This window comes from Callionymus lyra, chromosome 19, assembly GCF_982586985.1.
Source record: "Callionymus lyra chromosome 19, fCalLyr1.hap1.1, whole genome shotgun sequence".
NCBI classification, from domain to species: Eukaryota; Metazoa; Chordata; class Actinopteri; order Syngnathiformes; family Callionymidae; genus Callionymus; species Callionymus lyra.
The window spans coordinates 8,151,095-8,175,708 of NC_141836.1; the positions used below are offsets into that span (position 1 = coordinate 8,151,095).

At 39.4% G+C, this 24,614-nt stretch overlaps 1 protein-coding gene across 1 annotated transcript in view; it reads left to right on the forward strand.

Moving 5' to 3' along the window:
* The first annotated feature begins 19,245 nt into the window (after positions 1 to 19,245).
* syt6a (synaptotagmin VIa) overlaps positions 19,246 to 24,614 on the forward strand; it is a 65,571-nt gene continuing 60,202 nt past the window's right edge. The window contains exon 1 of the mRNA XM_087781549.1: positions 19,246 to 19,478. Coding sequence (XP_087637675.1) covers positions 19,322 to 19,478 — 157 coding nt within the window. The 5' untranslated portion in view covers positions 19,246 to 19,321. The remainder of the gene's footprint in view (positions 19,479 to 24,614) is intronic.

Consider the following 24,614-nt stretch of genomic DNA (forward strand, 5'->3'; position numbering starts at 1 on the left):
TGGTTGTGAATAATAAAACTATAAACTGGGTGCCACTCAAATCACACATTTTCCTTATTGTGCTTATATTATTCATGCCTTCAATCTCATAACAGATTCTCATTACACAATTAATTGTATTTATTTATTTGCCTTATTATTCTATCATCATTATTATTTATAATTTTTATGTATTATAATTTGCATTATTGTTTTTGTTTTGTTTTTAACATGTGTACTGTATGTATTTGTAATAGTGATTGTTTAATATTTTTGTGAGCTCAATTTTCCACAATATGACACAAATAAAAGTGTATAAATCAACCAATCCATCGACTGTTTATGCAGTAAACCAGCAGTGAAGGACGAGCAGAGAACATCCATCACACATTTTAATGACATTAAACTGTAGAAGATTCTCTTCCTGCGGCAGATAATGAGGACGAGAGGAAGAGAGAGGAAGAGAGAGGATGGATGGAATGTGAAATAAAAGAAGCGGATCAAATGCTCGGTGACCTTCTCGTGAATCTGCTGGAAAGCCCTCAGGTGACGTCGAACCCCAGAAATAATGACTGGAACCTCTCACTGAGGTCAAACACTATCTCTAAAAATAGCTTCAAATTCAATCATACGTTGCATAAATAATCTGGTTTAGAATTGAAAATCCACCATCTGAGTGGAAACTAAAGCTTTGTGTTGATGTGTACGAATGTTGCCATGACAACAGGCAGGCAGAGGGAAATACTTGTGTTAACATTAAGTGGCATTTTATTGACACTAGTCACTAAAATGTTAGTCTTTTAGCTCAAACCTTTGCACTTTACCTGAATCAACAAAACCTGTTTAAACTAGTGCTGTGGCTATAAATAATGTAGTAATCAAAATTAACATGATTTATCAAATAGTTTTTCAAGTAATTCAAATTATTAATCTTGTCATTGGATGAAACAAAACGTTAAATAAGTAAAAGAACAAATGGAATTTAATACATTTTATAGAGCTGTGGGAAGAAAAACTTTAAAAAGACCTTTAAACATAATTTTAATTGACATAAACATTGGGATAATAACATTAAATAATAAATTAAATAATAACTTAGAGAGTTTCACACGTGAAAAAGTCTTTAAAAAGGCGAGATTGTTTAATTGTGGTTGTTGCATTACCACGTTTTTCCTATAGATGTCGACAAACTACGCTTTTAGTGTTGAGACTGCAAAACAGAATTTATCCATCACAACATTGTTATTAATATGATTTTTTCTTTTTTACAAAACTCTACTATAATGTAGTTTCTTTACAAAGTGTTTCAACAAGAAGATTTACACATTAACTTTAGTAAATGATTGTCAGCAAAATAATCTATTTAGAAAGATAATGTTGAGTATTGAGATTTATTGCATCTGACAAGTGGATTCACAAGAAAATGTTCACATATGGTTCATTAGTTTTTGTATATTAGCAAATATACTTTAAATGTTAACGAGTTTATTCACTTTATCTGCGTCATTAATCTGTACTTTGCTCCGGACTGATCAGCGTGTACAGTCGTTAAACTCCTTAAATGCTCTTCAATAATTCACAGCTTTTCTAAATGGACATTGCAGTAGTCACATCTCTGAAGCTTCATCGTTTCATAATTCACGCCGCTGGTCAATTATCGACAGTGTCTGTGGACGTCCATTCATCTCCGTGGATACAGACACTGATCAATAGATGTTGGGGAAGATGGCATAACAAGAAAAACAAATTCATTTCTTAATACTTTGTCGTATTGATGCAGGATATTTATATTGATATTCAGTTCAGGCAGCTTTGAGGAATGTAGCTTCAGCGCAACATTTACAAATCACACGTGAAACACCATCAATAAGCAGCGAGGGATTATTAATGACTCTGAAAGGAACCTGAACCATGTGACAACCAAGCTGCCGCCACAACAACATAAATATCACCCGACGAGTTCACAGAGGACACAATATTGTTAACAAAATAGTATATAATACCAGTGATACATTGTGATACTGTAGTTACAAGTATATATGTGTAGCATTGTCGAGTACTTGACAGAATTTACAGACCACATGACTCTTGATGAAGTCGTAACTGCTTTCATTGTTTTTAAAACCAAAATATGTCCAAAAACAAGCTTTAAAATCGTTCCTTTAGCTGCAGTGGATGTAATGACTTCTGCCCTCTAGTGGCCGGAAGTACAATTGCAACACAAAAATAAACAAACGCTGTGAATATAATAATTGAAAAAAAAACAAAAACATAGTTAAGAGTAAGATTGTTAAGCGTCAAGAATTCGGAGAGAGAACATCTATCATTTTACAGGGTCAACAATACCATATATTGTGATACTGCAGAAATAAATATATATGTGTAGTATTGTCGAGTACTTGACTCTGGTGTTGTAGTATTTACAGACCACATGACTCTTGACGAAGTCGTAACTGCTTTCATTTGCTTTCAAACCAAAATATGTCCAAACATCAGCTTTAAAAGCTGCTGGAGTCACTGTATCCTCTCGTCCTCAGTCATTGTCGGAATTTCAGAGTTTAATTGTTCCTGTGGCTGCAGACGACGTAATGACTGTTGCCATCTAGCGGCCGTACGTTTAATTGCACAACACAAAAAGGTGAATAAAATTCAGTGAATAATTAAATGTTATTGTAACAAATAGATACATATTGTATGTTTGCACACACTTTATTGAAATACAAACTATAAAGGAGTTATTTTAAGAAGAAAACATGATTTCTGGACTTTCAATATCAATACAGTGCTGTTGATTATCAATACAGTATCGTGAAAAAAATACTCTACGATTAAATGTATTAACATTTTCTTACACACTTAATCCTGACGAGTTGTTTCTCTCTAGAATGACAACATGTGGAGGAAAGTTCAGCCACTTCAAAGCTGGTGACAACAGATAAGAGTCTTTTGGCTCAGCTCAACAATGTCAGCACTGATCCATCGACATCCTGCCTCAATCCTAAAGAAGACCTCAAGATACTTGACACCTCCAAATGAGGAAGGAACTTTTGAACTCTCACCAAAGCCTCCATGTTCTCACCACACGTTCGGCTCCGGTACGTCCTATTTCGGGGCCACTTATCGTGGAGCGGCATCAAAGGTCGAGAGGTTCGGCTTAATTGAATTCTGCATTTATGGTTCCTGCGACAAGTGGCAGCTGTGTGTGGCGCGAGCGAGCGTCAGAATCAGTTGTTTGCAGATCCGAGCGTTCCAGTCATTTGATCCGGAGCCGTAAATCATTCCGCGTTGCGGACGCAGAAGCCAGCAATTGGGAAGATTAAATCTGTTTTTGCTCAATTAGCTCTCGTTGTTGCCTTCATTAGCATTCAGGCAATCATCTTTATAGCGCAGCACACGCGTGTGGAGCTGTAATGAGCTTTACTGTAAAACATGCTGCACTGCAGAGATTTGTTTGTCCATTTGTTTGTCCATATATTAGTGCTCCATGTTGAGGAAACTATACATATAGGAAATATGCAGCATACATACATTATATATATGTATATTTATATATGTTTATATATTTTTTCAAGTAGATGCCAGCATTCCTCAGCGGTAAAAGGCACAATAAACTCCTGGCCAAAACTGAGGACGAGAGGATACAGGGACTCCAGCATCTTTTAAAGCTGATGTTTGGACATATTTTGCTTTCAAAACCAATGAAAGTAGTTACGAATTCATTAAGAGATGATATATTGTGACACTTTTGGAACAAGGAAGTGTGTATGAAATTAAAATAATTTCACTTCATTTTTCTACAATTAACTCGCAGCGTTTTGTATTTTATTTGTTATTTTGTTGCCAAAAAACCTCCGGCCACTAGATGACAGCAGTGTACAGCAGCTAGAGAAACAATAAAATCCTGGGAGTTACTGAGGACAAGAGGATACAGTGGACTCCAGCAGGTTTTTAATCTGATGTTCGGACATATATGTGTTTCTAAACAAATGAACGCACTTACGACTTCGTCAAGAACCCCAATATTTGGGGAGGCTAGCAAATCATATATTTTTTTGTTATTTAATGGTTTAGATTTTAATAAAGTTATTTTATTTACAATTACCGTGTGATATTCAAAGAGTTTTTTAATCTTTGTTCTGCATTTCAATTTACTCCGCAAAAAAAGTAACAATGCAATCCCGCTGGGGTCCCGGCAATGACTGAGGACGAGAGGATACAGTCGGCTACAGCAGCTTTTAAAACTGATGTTTTGACATATTTTGGTTTGAAAATAAATTAAATCAGTTACGACTTTGTCAAGAATCATGTGGTCTGTAAATTCTGCAACACCAGAGTCAAGTACTCGACAATACTATGAATATATCCTTGTTACTACAGTATCACCATATATTGTATCCTTGTCTCTGTATCGTGATAAATATTGTATCGCCAGATTATTGCTCACAACACTAGGTGATGACACTAATGTCATCGACTGTCAGAATGACTTAAAGCGGTCATATGTCATCAAGACTCCGTGAAGATTAAACAAACTCAAAAGTATTTGGAGGTCGAAGGTTTCGCGCGACTGCTTCAGTCTCTATCAAAGTGTCAGCGCCGCAGCAGTGATCTGTGAGTCTCATCACAAGAATCGCAGATGCAATTTCGGGGACGACCTAAAAGAAAAGAAGTCATAAAACATGTCACGGGAAGATGCAGATGATTGCCACAAACATATCTGTGTGCGACTCCATCCTCCGCAGAAACCACATCACAGCGAGACACTTTAGGGTGAATTTACTGCCATTGATCACGTCTGAAGGTCTCGTGGTCACAGCCAACATGATAATGAGGAATAATCCACGGCTAAGAAGCTCAGCTGTGTTTGGACAGCGGGAGTGAAGAGATCGATTTTATTTGGACCATTTCTCTTCTTCCTCTTATTACTTTAAACTTTTTTTCTGTAGCCATTAGTGTGCAACATTTTTCCAGTGTCAGATGTTTCGCTTCATGACGAGTTTCCAAATGAACTTCTATATATCCGAGAGGAAAGGAAGTGTTCGAATAAAGTTCGGTTGTTTTTCTCCTGCTGGACTTTGATCCTCCTCCTGGACCTCCATCTGTCATGAACCTGTTTTCCCCTTTTTTTGTTTGTTTTGTGTTTGTTTCCAAACCTGTTTACAATCAAAGGATTTTCTGTTATAAAGATGATGTTGAAGAGAACCTGTGACTAAGGGGAGTTCAGTCCTCGCTGGACTCTGAGATACAGGTACCTAATGGACCGTTGTTCCCGGGTCAGTACACCGTACACTGATGGTACCTTCACCAGAGTGGCGATCAACGAATCTCCAGGCTCAGATCCCACATTTAAACACCAGTTCTTTATCAGTCTGCTTGTACTCAGTTCAATCTGGTAAATCCTGATTTCTAGTTTACTGTAAACAACAATGTTTTTTGGCATTTTTTTCCGTCAGCGCTTTGACTGTCTTTGTCTTTTGATTTTGATTAGCTGTTTTTTTTGTTTGTTTTTTTATTCAGTGGATTTCTGGTTTCTATGGGGTTTTTGGAGAAAGAGACTTGAGCTCGAGAACGGACTCGCTGGACTCTGACGCCATCTTGTGGACATTTTCTGTTAATATTAAAGTTTTTCTCTCACCTTTTTAGTTTTCCGCTCATGGATTACGTTTATTTAAATAAATATTACTTACTTACTTACTTACTTACTTATTTGATTATCTTTTTTAATATTTTGTTTGTACCAAGACTTTATTTTATTATACATCTAACATATCATTGGCCCGTTGTAGGATTAAGTTTGATATTCCTGCTCTTAGATAATCTTAATAATAACATTCCAGAGGGAAATTCTTTTATCCAGTTTATTTTTGTTCTGTTCAAAACATGTTCCAGTATAACTTTATTAGCAAACCTAGATAAATTAAAACAATTGATGTGATCACATTTTATTCCTTTATCATCTTGTACAAAAATTGAGTCCTTACTTCTTTTGAGGACCAAAGAATCACTTTACAGACGGCAAATGCCTCTAAGAGCCAAAAGTCTGAGGCCCCTGGTTCCACTGGTTTTGGGGGAGCAGCTCATTGACCAGAAGGAAAACCACACAGCCGCTCCTAAATCAATCAAATCCAGATCATTCTTCATTCCGGCCTCAATCTTTTCTTCATAATGGTCTGACAATGTTCTCTTTGCTCGTGACTCATCTGCTTTTGCTCCCTGACCCTTGAGCAGGAAAATAAATCCATTAAACTGAAACAGAAGCCGCGACACAGTGACAGCCACGTCGGGGGATTAATTGGATAGTACTATATGTAAACTATATTTGGCTCTGCCTCTGTGTATCACCACGCTAAGCTTTATTAATCCCTGCCGCGAACACGACTGATCCCTGACCAGCACTCGCCTGAATAATCCTCATATATGAATGACTGCATGAAGAGCAGCTAATAATAGAATAGTAGGAGCGTCAAGGATCCGTCATCCTATCCGCCTGTGAGGTGGATCCGGCTCTAGTGCCCTCTCGATTTGGGAAAACTCCTGGAAAATAATCAGACATTAAAACCCCCGAAAGCTCTCTTGCAGCTCATCTCCCGAAAGCTCTGCCTCCTTCACACCAGAGGCGCCGGAAGATTTATGAGGGCGGTTCAGTTATCATGGAGGTAGATTACCAAGCTTAGGAAGGTCCTCACAAAAACAAAGGGCACCTCCGGCACGCGGTGGAATTGCTTCCCGGACGCAAGTATGAAACACCAGGAACCAGGATTTTCATCACAAGAAGGTTATTGGTGTGACTGACCTACGCGGGTGCATTGGAAGATGATACTTCAAAAGTATGCAGTAAATCAGTGGCTCTGTATCCTGTTAGAAAACACTATCAGTGTGTTTTTCAATTTGAATTTCTAGGTGTTGTCTTGACTTTTAAAGTATATATTTTATTGAGTTTTGTTTTGATTGTTTAAGCGCATTGTGACCCTGGTCTGGAAAAGCGCCCTACAAATATAAATGACTTACATACTGTTTTTTAGTTTACATTTTATTTTGAAAATCAAATCAATTTTTGTACATGTGTACATCGGTGACCCAACAAGCCGGGTGTGTTTTAACGGAGCATGTTACCCTTTTGAAGGTTAGTAAAAACCATCTCATCCAAGACCAAGACTCAAACAACACCAAAACTTTTCTAGATAGAGACAAGAACAAACAGGGGAAAGAACAAGACTTTTTCAGATCAATACCAAGACAAGACCCGGACTTAGTCAATACCAAGGATTTTCCAAATGGAAACCCAGACAAGGCCAAGACTTTTCCAGATTAAGAACAAGAAGAGACCAAGAAAAACGGAGTAAAGACCAATACGGTTTCTAATCAAGAGCAAGACAGTTCAACTCAAGACAAAGACTTTTCCAGATCAAGATCAAGACAAGACCAAATAAAGCACAAGACAGGCAGCACGTTTTGCAAGTTTGGATCAAGAAATGTGAGAAACAGTGACAATTTAGTATGCATTGAGCACTACATTTCGCATATTAAGAATTGAGACGCACTTATGCACTAGAAATACTAAGCTTAAGTACGCAAGTATGCGATTAGAGACACAACTTAAGAGTCAAAATTAAAACTAATTTTCTTCTCACCAACTGAGAGTTGGGAATTATTCCGGTTAAAACAGTGCAAGCCCTTTCAGTATAGACAGTATGAACTCTGGAAGCACTCGCGATATTAACCTGATTTTTTTCGGAACAAATCTCATCCAGGCTTCAATCCAAGATGGGCGTTACAGACGAGCAGTATGGAGGCATTTGGATGTTTTTACGTGTGTCATGTTGGACGAAGACGAAGACACCTGAGCGTCATTCACTAATCTTTGTGACCACTATTACCAAGACTGGAAAAGGAATAAAAAAGAAGAAGCTCAAGACCAGGACTAAACATTCAAGAGGCTGGTCTTGGCAACCAGTGAAGGTTGTTCTTGTCTGACACATAAGAGATCTGCTGTTGAGTGTATTCTCCAAGGAGGAGTTTGAAGGATCTCCTGAGTAGATTGTGCAACATATTACCTCGCTGTACTCTCGCATGCATGAAGAGAATAGACTTCAAAAAGATGGATTCCTCCAAGTGTGACTCCGTGCTTTGAATGCATGATGTCCAGGATGCAGAAGAGTGAGTCCTGATGGAGCATCTGGGATTTATTTTTATAACGGTTTTTGGAGAACATTTTGTCGCACATGAACGTAACGAATACGTATTTTTTTTTGCCAAAGGGCAGATTCCTGAGAACACAACATGGAGTTGCTGCGACAACAGCGGGGTGTGTATGATCACGTGCGCAGATGCCATGCCCTGCTGCAAACATCCCATCATCCCCGCCCCGACGATTTCATAAATAAGAAAGTCGAGTTTCTGGAGAAAAAAAAATCAGGTAAGATGTGGGAGCGCCAGAAGTCCTTCCAAACGCAACTGATACAATGTGACTGCGGTCGTGCTCCAGTGGAGTTTTTTTTTTATATTCCAAATCACTGAGAAAACACAACATTTCGGGTCAAGTTATTGTTAACGCCCGAATGAAGGCGGGAACGTTGAGTCGGCTTGTTTGGTTTAAGATGTAATTTCTGCAGATTTGTTTAAGGAACATCTTCATTTGAATGATAAGAACTCAAACCACTCTGGCTTGGGAATATCTTCTGATCAAAGCCCTTCTGCTGAATCGTATCGTGAAGCCTTGTTAAATAACTTAAACGAAGTTGTAATTTAATGTTACCAGTGTTTAATTACAGATTATTATTCTCCACCTTTCTAGTCCTGTAGGCACTCCGGCGCAGGTGTGTTCACATCCCAATAAGCTCTTTATTAAATAAGAAAGGCGGCTGGCGACTGGCATGTAGCGTCGCTGACACGCGGCTAATCCAATATTGAAGTTTTCTTTCTGCCCTCGATTTTAACTTCTTAAGCTCCGGTGCACCCGTGGGTCCGGTTGCCGTGGCGACAGGTTCTCCATCTCTCCCCGTGGAATGAAAACAAGCTCATTTACTCTGTCATCCCCGGCGATCCCCCCCCCACAATCCCCCTCTGCACCTGCTCCGACGCACACTTATGAACAACTCAGATCACCGATCGTCTATCGGAACATTAATAAGCTGCGGAGGCGTTTCGTCCTCTGGGACCGTCTTTCTTATTTTTCAAGGTTAATGAAGCAGAGGTACCACCGGTTGGACCAGCAGAATTACCATGAAAGCGGTTTGACAAGATGAATCTACACACTGACTTTCCCCCTTTTTTAATCCAGTGTTGCCTTCAGGTGCAAACAATGTTAACCCTTCCACATCTGCAAAGCATTTTCTGTGATTTTACTTCCCAGACAAACAAGTTTCAGGAACCAGAACCAGTTTTCTCCACAGGGTGTCTAGACCTTCCAAAGGTAAGTAAGTAAGTAATAGTTATTTGTAAAGAGCCTTTCTAGACCAGGGTCACAAAGCGCTTTAACAATCAAAAACAATAAACATAGACCAGGAGTCTAAGAAAATCAGGGAAAAGCACAAATAAAAGTGTCTTCAGATTTTTCTTGAAGGAGTCAGTAGATCATCAAACACAGAGATGGTTCCGAAGCTTAGGAGCAACAGCTTGAAAGGATTTCACTCCTCTGGTCCTGAACCGTGTTCAGGAACCATCAGTAGATTCTGATCCACAGACCTCAGAGCCCGAGCTGGGGTGTAAGTCTGGATCAGATCACTGATGGAAGGTCTGACCATGAATAGATCTGAAAGTAAGAAACAGAATTTAAAAATTGATCCTGAAAGAAACTGGAAGCCAGTGAAGACTTTGAAGGATCGGGGAAATGTGAGTTCTTCTACTAGAGCTAGTCAGAATTCTCGCGGGGTTAAAGGGATACAGTAAGCAGCTCAGTCATTCATTAGAGACTCAGTAGAGTAGCTCCTGCTCCACTTGGAAAGATGAAAAACAACGTTGTTCTCTCAGCTTTTTGGAATGCCTCCTTGGAGCCTCCTTTCCGAGGTTTTTCCGGCGTGTCCACCTAGAAAGAAACCAGACAAATGCTGGAGTTTGACTTGGGAGCACCTCAGTGGTTTCTCAGAAGACCTGGAAAAGTATTATGATAAGAGGAAAGTCCTGAACCTTGGATAAGTGAAGTGAAGAATAAGTGACGATGGAGGATAATAGGACAAGAAACCGATTATTGCTTACTTGGTGGTGTTAAGGATAACCATCTGATTCCATGAAACCTTGAGGAATAAGTCACTTTCTTCTTTGCTCCAACTGTCTAATGTGCGAGAGTGTTTTCATGGAGCGCTTAATGGAAATCCTGTTGACCATAACCACACCCACTCTGCTGTGATTGGTCAAGCATGGAGGTTTGTCAAAGCGCGCCATCAATCCTGGAAGTCTCCATACCAAAGGGACTCGTTTTATAAACAAAGCGGGGTGTGATTACAGCTGGCTGGAGGAGGAGTGAAGCCAAAATAGAATCTGCTCCCGTAACCTCTCGTTCGCCCAGATTTCAGAGCGACTTTAAAAAAGTCATGAGTTCAAAACACGATGATCTTCTCTCGCCTCACAACTCTTCCCATCCCGCGAACATTTCCCTTAAAAGCCTGCGACCACAAGCAGAACCCGACACGCTGTGGTCGACCGACCGTCTCCGGCCGAATCGTTTGTCGGTCATAAACATGTTTTTAGCCGCAAAACGTCAAAGCAAAACGCTACGAATGAGGCCAGATGACCTTCTTGCATCGACCCCCGGCGGTCCGTGTGGAACAGTCCGTTTCGGCTGCAACAGAATTCTTAATTTCACCAACAGCTTTTTCCCAGTGAGTTTGAAGCGAGATGCTGTCCGTCTTTATTTTACTGCAGCTGTCATGGTCACATGTTCAGAAGTACGAGGGGCCAAATGTCGGCCTTTAGCTGATGTCATATGGCCCAGCATCTCCAGTTTTTAAAAATGGCGCCCATGCTTTTTCTGGCATGATCAGACAAGTCGGATCATGAAAAAAGCTGGGATGCTGATTCCTAGAAACTGACTTTTTAAATACGTTCTCTTCTGGTCACCGCTCACGTCATCAGATGGGGTCCTGGTCCAAAAAACGTTCAGACACGCCTCACCTAAGGTCAATCCTTGGCTCTCAAAGGTCTCGTTCTAAACTTTGGTTTCACATAAAACCACAATTAAACTCTCAACGATTCTTTAATATTCAAATGAAAGCCATATTTTAAAGCAAAGGTCACCAACCTTTTGGTGAGCTCCTCCAAGGACACTCGGTGAACCAAAGGTCTCATCATCCCTGAAGCCTCCTGGTGCCTTCAGGCAACATGTGGTCGAGCCCTGTTCTAAGGAACGTGTTGAACCCAAAGGACTTGAACGTGATCCTTCAAAAGAAAAAGTCTCCATCCTGCATTAGAAGGAGATCCGGGGCCGGATTATTCATTTTCCTGAAGCTTTACAGTCGGCTGACCAGAGCGGCACCTACAGAATACTGATTAGGAAAAAAAAAAGCCTGACATGGATGTGGTTAATATTCAGTCGGAGCAGGACTCGTTCGCTCCTGCAGGACCGTGTCGGAGCCGACAGGTGATCCATTAAACGTCTTGTCGGCAGGACGGCGACGACATGATGTTGATACCTGGAGACGCAGCGGCGTTTAGTCTGGCGTGAGGAGGTCGGTCGAAATGAACGTGGAAGACGGTTCCAAATGAAAACAAGTGTTCTTGGACTGACAGAGTCAGATGATAGAAGCGTGTCAGCGCCAGGACATTGAACGTGTAAATGATCTGTACAAACAAAAATAACAAAACACCAGTTGAACAATAAAACAGAATCAAAAAAGAAACCAAAATAAAACCCTGTAGTTTGGAAAAGAGGAGGAAGTAGTCATTTTTTAAATTATTTTTTTTGTTTTTAGCACATATTTTTACACAGATATCGATTCAAGAAATACATATATATTAATATATTAACACTATAACATTTAATGAATGAATAGTTGAATTAAAAATTTTAAATATTGGATCTTTTAAAAAAAATAATTGTAAAGGCTTGGATTTTTCTTTTTCTTGTAATAATTTAGTTTTTCTTTTTTAGGTTGAACTTGTTTTTGTTTTGTTTATTGTTTTTTTTTAAATCTTTTTATTGAGTTTCTCAGATAACTCTGAACATGACAAACCATACAAAATCATATTTTCGTGAACTTGTTTTAAAGATAATTAAATCAAAATAAATTATTTTACACATAGAGTTTGACATTATATTTTCAATCATTTGAAAATAAAGGTTCTAAATTTAAAAATTGTTTATTTATAAGGTTTTTAATTCAATATTAAAATAAACAAAATAAACAAAATAAATATATATAAGATGTTTGAAAGTTTGAAAGAAATTTTTATTCCTATTTTCACTTAATGATAAAGTAAAAAAAAGAATTCAAAAAATCCAAAATTATCCAACAAAAAAATTCAATATATTTTAATTAGAAAAAAGAACTTTTTCAAGTTTGAAATGTTAAATTCAACGATTCAATATTCCGATGGCACTGACATCAAATCTGTGGCGTCCTGTTCACGTCTGTTTTTGGCTGCAGTGGAATACCCGGAGTGATGCCGTCTTATCGAACAACAGAGACTTCTAACTTGTGTGTCTTCATTAATTCCTGGTGTTCATTTCCCCATCAGCAGCTCTCGGATCAGCGCAGATGTCCATCAATCTCCGCCGACTGTCGCTAATGAGTTCAACCATAGATCAGAATAGACGCTTGCATCGGCCCCGCAGCTGCGCCCCCAAAACACTCTGATTAAGCCGTTGTGACAATGATACATTGTGAGACTCACACAGCTGTGTTGTGCAACACACCCACGCACTTGTCGCTTCTCCGTCGTTACGACTATTTCCGTGTGTCGGAAAGGCAGATGTCTGGGTTTGGAACCCCGAAGCAACCCCCCCCCCAACACACCAGACTGACATCTCTCCGAAATTGTAAAAGTTTGAAGACACAAGTCGAAGACCAAAAACATGATATGTTCCAGTAAAATAAATGGATAAACGTGCATTTAAACTTAAAATAAGTGTATATTTTTCACGTTTTTAGGAGCATGCTAACATCGATTAGCATGTCTTTGAGGGGCCCGGCTCTCTAATGTGTTCTGCGTCCGATGACTCAGGACCGGCCAGAGGCCCGAGAGGTTCTCCACACCATTAGCACTTCAAACCCGGCGGCTCCGACACACACAACCTGAGCGTGAGCGCCACCTTCCCTTGACCAGGAGGCGTCATCTCTCTTTATTAGCGCTTTAATTCTCCATTAGCCGACACGGAGCGTCGTGTTCTTCGGTCGCTGCAGACTGAATTATTGATGTCATCAGTGCTGAGAAGCTGTTTCTATGCCTTCTGCGCTCTTTTAAAAATTAAACAAGGAAATAAAGGTAGCGTGAGTTTGTATCTCTGCCATTCACTCACTTTTAATTCAGTTAGGACCAGAGAATGAAGCTCTTTATGGGGCGACAGCATCTGTTGAAGCTGCACTTTCAGTCCGAACACTATGTTTGTTTGTTAACTTGACGGATCATCGTCTGCATCCAGGACGGTTTTTATCGATCGACTTGTACGTCTGCTGTTGTCCTTGACGAGTCTCTTTCTTTCATGCATGTGCAGAACTTCATTGATCCCGCCTGACATAACCTTACCTGACAAGTCTTTCTTTCATGCATGTGCAGGCGCCGAGCTGTCCCTTAAATTAAATTATTCTTATCCAGAGAAATATGGCGTTCATGCCAAGCACCTCATTTTCATCAATATTGTGATTTTTATCAGAGGTGGTTAATTCTATATAATGTGGCCCCTCAGACCGATGTTAGGGGCCAACGGGCCAGAAGAAAGACGCCAATATACTGGGGAAAAACAGAAAAAACTAGTTAAAAAGGTAAAATCCATCCATCCATCTGTCCGTCCCTCCGTCCGTCCGTCAGCCATCCATCCATCCATCCATCCATCCATCCATCCATCCATCCATCCATCCATCCATCCATCCAACCGTCCGTCCGTCCGTCCGTCCGTCCATCCATCCATCCATCCATCCATCCATCCATCCATCCATCCATCCATCCATCCATCCATCCATCCATCCATCCATCCATCCATCCATCCATCCATCCATCCATCCATCCATCACTCCATCCATCCATCCGTCCATCCATCACTCCATCCATCCATCCATCCGTCCATCCATCCATCCATCCATACGTCCATCCATCCATCCATCCATCCGTCCGTAAAAGGACAGAAGAAGAATTATGGGGAAAAAGTCCTTAAACAAAGATTAGTTACATTACAAGTTGAACTAGTTATCTTTAAGATAAAATTGTTGGAAGAAACTCTACAGTCTGACGTTAAATAGATCTATTTTATATTATATATTATTATATTATTATAATGTGTTTATCATAAACCCAATATTGTAGCCAGTCCTCTTTTCATCAATGTTGTGATTTTTCTTCCTCCCTATATCAGAGGTGGTTAATTCTATATAATGTGGCCCCTCAGACCGATGTTAGGGGCCAACGGGCCAGAAGAAAGACGCCAATATACTGGGGAAAAACAGAAAAAACGAGTTAAAAAGGTAAAATCCATCCATCCATCTGTCCGTCCCTCCGTCCGTCCGTCCATCCGTCAGCCATCCATCCATCCAACCATCCATCCATCCATCCGTCCGTCCGTCCGTCCATCCATCCATCCATCCATCCATCCATCCATCCATCCATCCATCCATCCATCCATCCATCCATCCATCCATCCATCCATCCATCCATCCATCCATCCATCCATCCATCCATCCATCCATCCATCCATCCATCCATCCATCCATCCATCACTCCATCCATCCATCCATCCATCCATCCATCCATCCATCCATCCATCCATCCATCCATCCATCCATCCATCCATCCATCCATCCATCCATCCATCCATCACTCCATCCATCCATCCATCCATCCATCCATCCATCCATCCATCCATCCATCCATCCATCCATCCATCCATCCATCCATCCATCCATCCATCCATCCATCCGTCCATCCGTAAAAGGACAGAAGAAGAATTATGGGGAAAAAGTCCTTAAACAAAGATTAGTTACATTACAAGTTGAACTAGTTATCTTTAAGATAAAATTGTTGGAAGAAACTCTACAGTCTGACCTTAAATAGATCTATTTTATATTATTATATTATTATAATGTGTTTATCATAAACCCAATATTGTAACCAGTCCTCTTAAGTCAGAGTCAGTGGGCGACGAACAAAAAGCCTGCAACACTTTTCAAATTCAAATTCAGAATGTCCGTGACTTGTTTCAAAGCCTTTTATTTCACAAAAGCCTGAAATGTTCCCGTCACGGTGGGATTGTTGTAGGTGTGTGTAGGCAGTTTTATGATGTGTTTTGTTTGCCTTTAAATCTCCGTCTATCTGCCACAGAACCATGAGTATGCGGCGGCGTCAGCGTCCCCGGAGGGAGGTCGCTCAGTGAATCCGGTCTGAGCAGGTAATAGTGCACGGTAACAAGCCTGGGAGGGATCGAGGGGGCAGCGGTGGCGGGGGGGTTGAGGTCCAGGGGTGAGCAGCAGCTGCACAGATGTAATCGACTCACCTGGAAAAGCCAGTGCCGGAAACTATCGGTGATTTGGCCTTTAATCTGGGATCATCCAGGAGGAGCAGATGCAATCTCCACCGACAGGAAACACGGTAGACCACAGATCCCGTCTTCCCACTCTGGTCTGCTCCCCGCCCCGGGACCAGATGCCCAGCGAAGGTGGAGGGCGCCGCCACTGCGACCCCCCCCCCCCCCTCACCCCACTAACACGATTAAAGAAGGGGGAGCTGGTCGAACTCCGTGTCAGCGAGCGTAATGGGATTGGCGTGAAATGATTTTAATGTCATCATCATCACGGACTTGATTCAATTACGGTGATTAACGGTTAAGTTAAGAAGATGACGATGAAACAAGTGAGTTCACGCACAGTTCAATTGGATCCGAAGGGAAAAGTCAATTCATTTGGAGTCTCTGGTATTGGTTTTAAGCAAAAAAACCCTCATTTTAAATCCTTAAATACAGAGTTAGTTTGAACAGTATTGGAGCGTCTGACACAAGCCTTCATAAAACCTAGTTTAATATTCTTCCCCAAGACTTAGACTATTATTTATTTATTAACAAGTACACAGCATGACCTGAAATGAATCCAATTAAATAAATAAATAATCAAATAATGGACAAAAATAAAAACATTATACTAGTAGGAAGCATACAATTCTAAGTCTTGGAAAAAAAAAGTAAAACATCAACTACATGTGTACAAGGAAAATATGGATAAAAACATATTTTTTCAGATTAAATTCTTACTAAAGGTTTCACATACTCAGTTAATTTGCTCCACATCTTGTAAAAATTGTCCATATCAGTCCGAATGAAAACTTCTCCATGATTTTTTTTAAATTTTCGATTAGTTTTAACAAACACATTTGTCTATTTAAGCGTCTATTCATAGTCAGTCTTACAGATGTAGCTCTGGAATAGACAAATAAATGTTCAACTATTAAATACAGCTCCTTAACTAAATACTTATACTTAAATATTTTTAAAAAAACGAATGAACGAATATTTTTCCTTCACTTTTAATGAAGTTTTTTTTTTTTTTAAATAAATAAATGATTAAATGACCATGTCTATAAATGACTGAAAACTTAATTATTACAGGTAATTTAACCATCAGTAGAAGATAATTTAATTAAAAATAATGTAAAATACGTTTGAACGTCTAAAGTCCAATGCTTTTATTTTGGAAGGGTGGTTTTATTTTCTAAAACTACTTCCGGTCAAACGTGAAGTAGCAAACAGTGATTGACGTTAATTTAAAGTTCAGAAACGTCTTGTTTGTCTTTATCAGAGCATTATTTTAAAATGATTTATTCTGTCTTTATTTATTTTAATATAACTGCTGTGTGTTCAACGAGGCTACACGCTTCAAGCTAACTCAACGTTTTTGTAGTTAAACCACGCTAGTTGTTGTTATGTTGTTTATTAGCCTTTATTTTGTTCTTTTTTTCTACTTTCAGGAGGAAAGTTGTGTCAGAGAAACGAGTTTGTTAAAGTGACTGAAGCCAATGGTAAGTTTGTTGCTGTTACTCATACAAAAGTGCGTTTAATATCATGTTATATTTTGATATTGATTTGAAAAGTGTGATCATAGAATGAAACAAACTATTTTGGTACTTTATATACAAATTATAAAGACATTTATAGTCAATAACACAGTGTTTTTAACTTCTGAGCAACAATTTGTTTCATATTTACTCCCTCAAACAAAAATGAAGAAACAAAAAAACTCATAAACGTGTATTTTTGCTCCTCATAGATCTTTTCATGTGTTTCCTCGAGAGAACTGTGGACTTGAAGCATCTACAGACAAACATGGAGGTTTGTATTCTAAACATATAAATACACTAATGTCTGGTTGTGTTACATTTGTGGAGTATTTTGAGAAGGTTGTTTCACCCCAGAGCAAAAAGTAGTATATTTAAAGTTGATTTAATGAAGTAGACTTAAGAAAAGTTGAGTATACTAAGGTATATGTACTGGTTGTATCCCAAAAGTATATTAACACTTCTTCGAACTAAATTAGAACATTTCACTGAACTTTCATGTCTTTACTACCAGGGTAGGTTTTCCCTATTCTAGTAAGTATATAATTCTAGTACTTATTTTTGGCTAGAATTCACTGCATTTAAAAAACTCATACAAATGATGCAAATGACATATTTTTGTCACAATAGATGCATCAAAAGAAAAAGTCCTGTTTCCAAACTGTTACGAAAACAACTAGAACTTGATAAATAATACAAAGCAAGTTGATTATTTTCCCTTTTTTTGTCTTATGTCTTAAAGCTACATCAATGATCACACACATGTGTCTTTGTGATGCAAAAGCAAACGTGTGAGTCTAAGAATATCATCAAAAGTCCTGCCTCCCACAATCCTTTGCAGAGTTTACACATATGATCAAGTACTTTACTTTATTCAAAGGACTTTAAACACTGATTTTATCCACTGTTTCTTTTTTTTGCAATTCATGATTAAATTCAGCATAAAATTAAATCTGTTAAATATTTAATGTGGGAAAAATAATCATGTGTATGCGCAGATTCATACATCTGAATATTTTTGTACGTGCCTGATATTCTAGATTCGAGTGTTCGACCGTATATAGTAGATTATTTGTACATGAGGCCCCCAGAAATGTTCAATTGATCTTGAAAGAAACTGACAGCCAATGCAGAGTTTTAAGGTTCGGGGAAATGTGAGTTCTCCTACTAGAGTGGGTCAGAATTCTCACTGCAGAGCTTTGTATGAACTGCAGGCGAGTAAAATAATGCGTAAAATTTGACAAAAAACTGGGTTAACATCCGGGGCAAGGAAGGAGATATACTATACACACACACACACACACACACACACACACACACACATATATATATATATATATATATATATGGATAATATATCTTACTAAAAAAAACCTGAAAAACACAAGATATTCTTTACGTGGAAACATTTTTTTGACACTTCACACATGAATTCAACTACACAGAGACACACACACACACACACACGTTCACACTTGCACTCACACACTGTCGCACATAAATACTCTCTCAAAGCACTTCCACACAAACTCTTATCACGCACAACAGCGGTGTTAACAGTCACAGGTGGTATCGCCCGCAGAGAGTTCATCACTCGAGACAACCCGACCCGCGGGAGCGTCGAGACGCTCGACCTGAGAAAAACAAGCTCAGTGGTCGTTACGAGTGTGTTTTTTTTTTTTTGGGGGACGAAAGTGTCGACACTCCACTGGAGTGGTGGCGAGAGAGCGAGCGAGGGGAGTGGGTGGCAGTGGGGGATGTGAGTGGATTCTAGAGATTTCATCCAACTATGTGATGCAATAATGTGACGTTGCTGTATCACCTAAGGGCGACTCGGTTCATTGAACACACACACACACACACACACACACACACACACACACACACACACACACACACACACACACACACACACACACACACACACACACACATCTGCTTTACAATGCCCACGCTTTTGTTTTTAGATGTCGCCACACACACCGTGCACGCTTGTGTGTAAACAAGAGACTCTGGAGGAAAAAGAAGCGTCTTCTTGTTCACGCCGACCCGGCTTCTTCTTCAGCGCGTGTGTGTGAGTGTGTGTGTGTGTGTGTGTGTGTGTGTGTCCGGTCTCCTCGAATGAGCACACTCGGCTGTGGAAGCAGCTGGGAGCATGAGTTCTGAGCGAGAGGAGTATGACATGGTCTGTCAGCGAGCCGTGACCCTAATTGTTGACCTCTGCTTGCACAACAGCACTCTGCTGGACCAGGACACCTGTCAGGACTTCCTCTTCCTGTTGTCCGGCCAAGACGCGGACCACAAAGACCGAGGTAAGACCTGAATTATCGTCATTACCCCACACCCCTCCCGGTCTGCAGCGAGCGCTCCTCGGTGTCTGTGGAAGTGTTTGCTGAGCACCTGCTCGGTCACGGTCGTGCACGCTTGATCTTTTAATGCATCCTTAATGAGTTCCGTTGACCCCGAGCGCAGCGGCAGACGGACTCGCAGCCACTCGGGCGGATGAGTCGGCACAAGGCAGTAACGACTTCATCTCGGGTAGAAAAGATTCACGAGTGTTTATCCCGATAAGACGCAGCAGTGATCCTCAAAGTTTGGGCGCATCTGTTGCTGCAGTCATCTGTTGCTGCAGGCACCTGTGGACCCCGTCTTAAAGCAACAATCCCCCGTCAGTCACGCGTCTTGAAGTCACTTCGGAGCTCGTCTGGTATTCAGAGCTTCGTCTCTTTCACTTTTAAATGCACTTTTTTTTGTACCTGCTGCGATTTGAGTCTCGGTGGTTTTTCATGATTTCATCTGAAAACTCTGCAGAAGAGAATAAGTCGGACGCAGACGAGGAACTAGTGCGAAAAAAGCTTCTGCTCAATAAATGTGTTTTGCATAAGGAAGTGAATTTAAAAAAGGTTCTCTGGTGGAAGAAAAGCACAAAAGATCTTAGTCTGGATGTTTTTATTGAAACACAAACGACAAAATAAAACAAATAAAAATGGAACACTAGACATAAAGGTTGGTATAGTTAATCTGTTTTTACTCTGTAAAGCTTTAAGCATATTCACCGTCACTTCATTCAATATTAGAATGAGGTGTGTGAGAAAGTATTAATACACAACTATTGCGTTGTTGTTTTTTTTGGATGATACCTTGTCGCTATTCAACAACACTGTATTGATATTTAAAAAAAAGATTACATAAAAACAATTAATTCCATTTGTATTAAATAAAAATTACTTACTTACTTACTTACAATCACCATGCGACTATTCATAGCAATTTTAAATGTTTTTTTCGCAATTAAACCTCCAGACACTAGATGGCAGCAGTCATATCAGGCTTTTCCTTGATTTTCTGGAACTCCTGTTGTGTTATCACTTTTATCTTGATCTTTAAAGTATATATTTTATTTAGTATTGTTTTGATTGTTTAAGCGCTTTGTGACCCTGGTCTGGAAAAGCGCTATATAAATACAAATTACTTACTTACTTACTTACTTACAGCTAAGGCAACAATAAAATCCTGGTGATGACTGAGCACAAGAGGATACAGGGACTCCAGCAGCTTTTAAAGCTGATGTTTGGACATATTTTGGTTTAAAACAAATGGAATCAGTTACGACTTAGTCAAGAGTCATGTGGTCTGTAAATACTACAACACCAGAGTCAAGTACTTGACAATACTACAAATATATCTGTGTTACTACAGTATCAAGATGTATCGTATCGTTGCCTCTGTATCGTGATACGTACCAGATTCTTGAAGCAGGATGGAAGAGTAGATGGAAGAGAAGATGGAAGAGAAGATGGAAGAGTAGATGGAAGAGTAGATGGAAGAGTAGATGGAAGAGTAGATGGAAGAGAAGATGGAAGAGTAGATGGAAGAGTAGATGGAAGAGTAGATGGAAGAGTAGATGGAAGAGAAGATGGAAGAGTAGATGGAAGAGAAGATGGAAGAGTAGATGGAAGAGTAGATGGAAGAGTAGATGGAAGAGTAGATGGAAGAGAAGATGGAAGAGTAGATGGAAGAGTAGATGGAAGAGTAGATGGAAGAGTAGATGGAAGAGAAGATGGAAGAGTAGATGGAAGAGTAGTCCTGAAAGTAGACTTCAGTCCACACACAGATGTTGATTTAGAAAGTCCATGTTGTTGGTAAAAGATCTGATTAAAATTGGTTCAAAACTCAAACCAAACGTATTGCATTTCAATGTTAATGTAAATGAATAATGACATTCTTGCCTGCAATAACATGAATAAATATAAATTCTTACTTTCCATATTTGCTTTACTGTCACATAATGACTGAGCACATGCAGAATCTGTATTTAATATTTAAATTACACATAAAAATCCATGTTTAGATTTATAAAGAAGTTGATAGACTTAGTTGACTTGAAAGTAAGTTATTCACACTTGACCTCGCAAGTTTGTCACTTCTGTCATCAGCCCTGTAGGAGTTTAATATTCCACATGAGTGTTACTCTCTGGAGACTTGTTTATCGTCTGAAGTCAAGTGTCACACAAACAAAGCCCGGATTCACCGAAAATATCGATAGAACAATATATTGCAATATTTTCTACTGCCGATGCTGTATCGATATTCAATAGCACTGTATCAACAACAACTATATACTCATTGTGGCTCTAAAAGATACTGGATATTGCATGTTGCTCCTTGTTGTTTGAGATCTTTAATGCACTTTATTGTATATACAAGTTTACAATTTGCGTTAATATTTAAAGAAGCACTTTCACATTTGATTAGAGAAAGTATTTGCTCATTTCTTTGTTGTAAAAGCCAGAAAAAGTAATGTATAGTTGTTCCTACAGTATCGCAATTTCTCACGATATGTCGTATCGTCACACATGTATCGTATTGTCAGATTCTTGCCAATACACACTTTACTGCACACGCGTCCGAAACACTTCTCATTACTCCTGAATGGTCCAAAATACTTTCAAAACATGTTAAAAAAAACAGTCTTTGTCAATGATTTATAACATTTGTGTGTGAAGGTTTCGTTTCCCAATCATCACATTAACAGGACACGGATGTAGTCTTTGGTACACGTGTGAAAACGTCTTTACAAATAAATATATATATATATAAATTCAAGCTTTAAAAAAACAGGGTTAATTAATGTACAATACAAAACACATCAGTTTATGAGCATATTTACACAACTTCATCCACCAGTTGAGGAAACAGAAGCTAATTGAAATCTTGTGTGTTTAGTGATCCTGAAATAATTCCTATAATCTCCGTTCTATTGATTATTACTGTCTTAAAAGATGTGTTATTTTGAAAATAGATGGTATTTTATCTGAAGCAACATCAGGGTTCGACTCTTGATATGTCGAGACGCTCGTCCCTGTCGAGTTCAATCAATAAACAGACCTTTAGACGACTTCGGTTTTCTCGAGCAGTGCATGGAACCTTTTGTCTCGTCCCAGTATTGTACTCGCATGACGTCTTCCTGACATTTGGAGTTTCGTCAGCGACGAGAAAGTATTTTCTTTCCGCGAGCACGTCACAAATAGCGAACGGCCGGTTCACGGAGCGATCCCGACCAGAGCCGCTGTCACCTTCCATCATCCTTCCAGAAGGAAGGGAGCGTTGGTAGCGACGCCGCCGGCATCGGCCGCGACGCTGCAGGAGCCTGACATGCCAACACATGACGTGAGTCCGCTGATGAAAATAAACTCTGCCACACGGAAGCGTAAAAGACAAGAAGCCGGGGATGATGTCGCAGGAAGTGTAGGTTTGGGGGGGGGTTGACACAAATGTGTCCTTGTGAGTGTGTGTAGTACAGAGTATCTCCACTCGAGTGCAAGAGAAGAAAAAGTAGTCGAGCTCTCTTTTTAATGAGTTTAATTAAATGAGTCTTTGCAAGAATCTTTTTTGCACAGCAGGAATTATTTCACACGCATGATTGCTGTGTTCAAATATCACAGTGTGCCCGGAAAGTTAGTGACTCGTGGTTAAAAAAAGTGTTTTGTCCCTTTTAAGTTTGACTCCTGGGGTTTTAAACTCAACTTATCTTTCAAAATTTGATTTTATATTTTGTTGTTGTATGTTTTACGTATTTCTGTGTGTTTTGACTTTGGATTTGGGCCATTCCTGTTTAATTTTACGCATTATTTTACTCGCAGTTAATAGAAATCTGTGCAGCGAGAATTCCGACCTGCTCTCGTAGAAGAACTCACATTTCCACCGATCCTTTAATTAAAACTCTACATTGGCTGCCAGTTTCTTTCAGGATCCATTTAAAAATTCTGGGGCCTCATGTACGGTCGGACACTCAGATCGAAAATATCAGGCACGTACAAAAACATTCTTTGTGTGAATCTGCACATACACACAAATAAAAAGCACTTTGCCTTCTTACATCCCAATCAACGTAGAATCAATCGCAGCCTTGTTCGTCCCTTTCCACACCCTCATTTAAATATTTAAATCATATTTAAATGAACCAGAGTCTGTGGTTTTTCTCTCCGCGATCAGAAAAAACGAATGAAAACATGAATTTAAACTGGATTAACAGTTTATATTAGTTGATTTAAACATTTATGACTTGGATCACATACTTACATTTAAATAATGCAGAAGAGTTTCGGTGTAAATGTTTATATTTTAATATTATTAACGCAAATACTTTATGTAGATCAGGGGTCGGGAACCTATGGCTCGCGAGCCAGGTGTGGCTCTTTTGATGATTGCATCTGGCTCGCAGATTTCGGCTTTTCAGATAAAACATAAAACATTATCACTTGTTTCAGGGGTGGACAATACGTCGACCGGTCGATCGCGAAGCTGTTGCGAGTAGATCGCGTGATTTAATAAAATATGATATAAGAAAAAAGTAAAGAGAGCTCTGATTGGCTGCTGTGCATATTAATCAAATGGTTATTGCGCCGATTGGTTGAAAATTTGATTGACATGCACAGCAGCCAATCAGAGCTCCTGCCTCTTCCACGGAACGCACGGAAACGATCATATGAATCGAGAATAAAAAGAGCAAAACGTGCGACAGTCATTTTACGCAATTCAGAAAAACGATATAGAATTATAAGCTTGTTTTTTTAAAATAATATATCGAACAAAATAATGCGCGTTTGATCGCTTCAGGTTCTTCTCTACGAGAGTCACAGAAACATGACGTCAGGTCCATCAAAGTTAAGCTGCAGGTTTCAATGAAAGCGCAACAAATGCTGGTTTTCCTTTTGTGATCGCGGTCCTTAAAACACACTTGTATTAATACACCATCACATGATGACTATTTGTAAATTACCTTTATCTCACGAATGTAATAAGAATACGCAGAAACACAAACACGTTAAACAGGTGCAGGTGAGACACACATTCTAATGACGTCAGAGACGATCAGACAAAGCGATGATGATGTGAAGTTACTGATGAACAGTTTTATTCTCGTTAAACTTCATCTGAAATTTAAT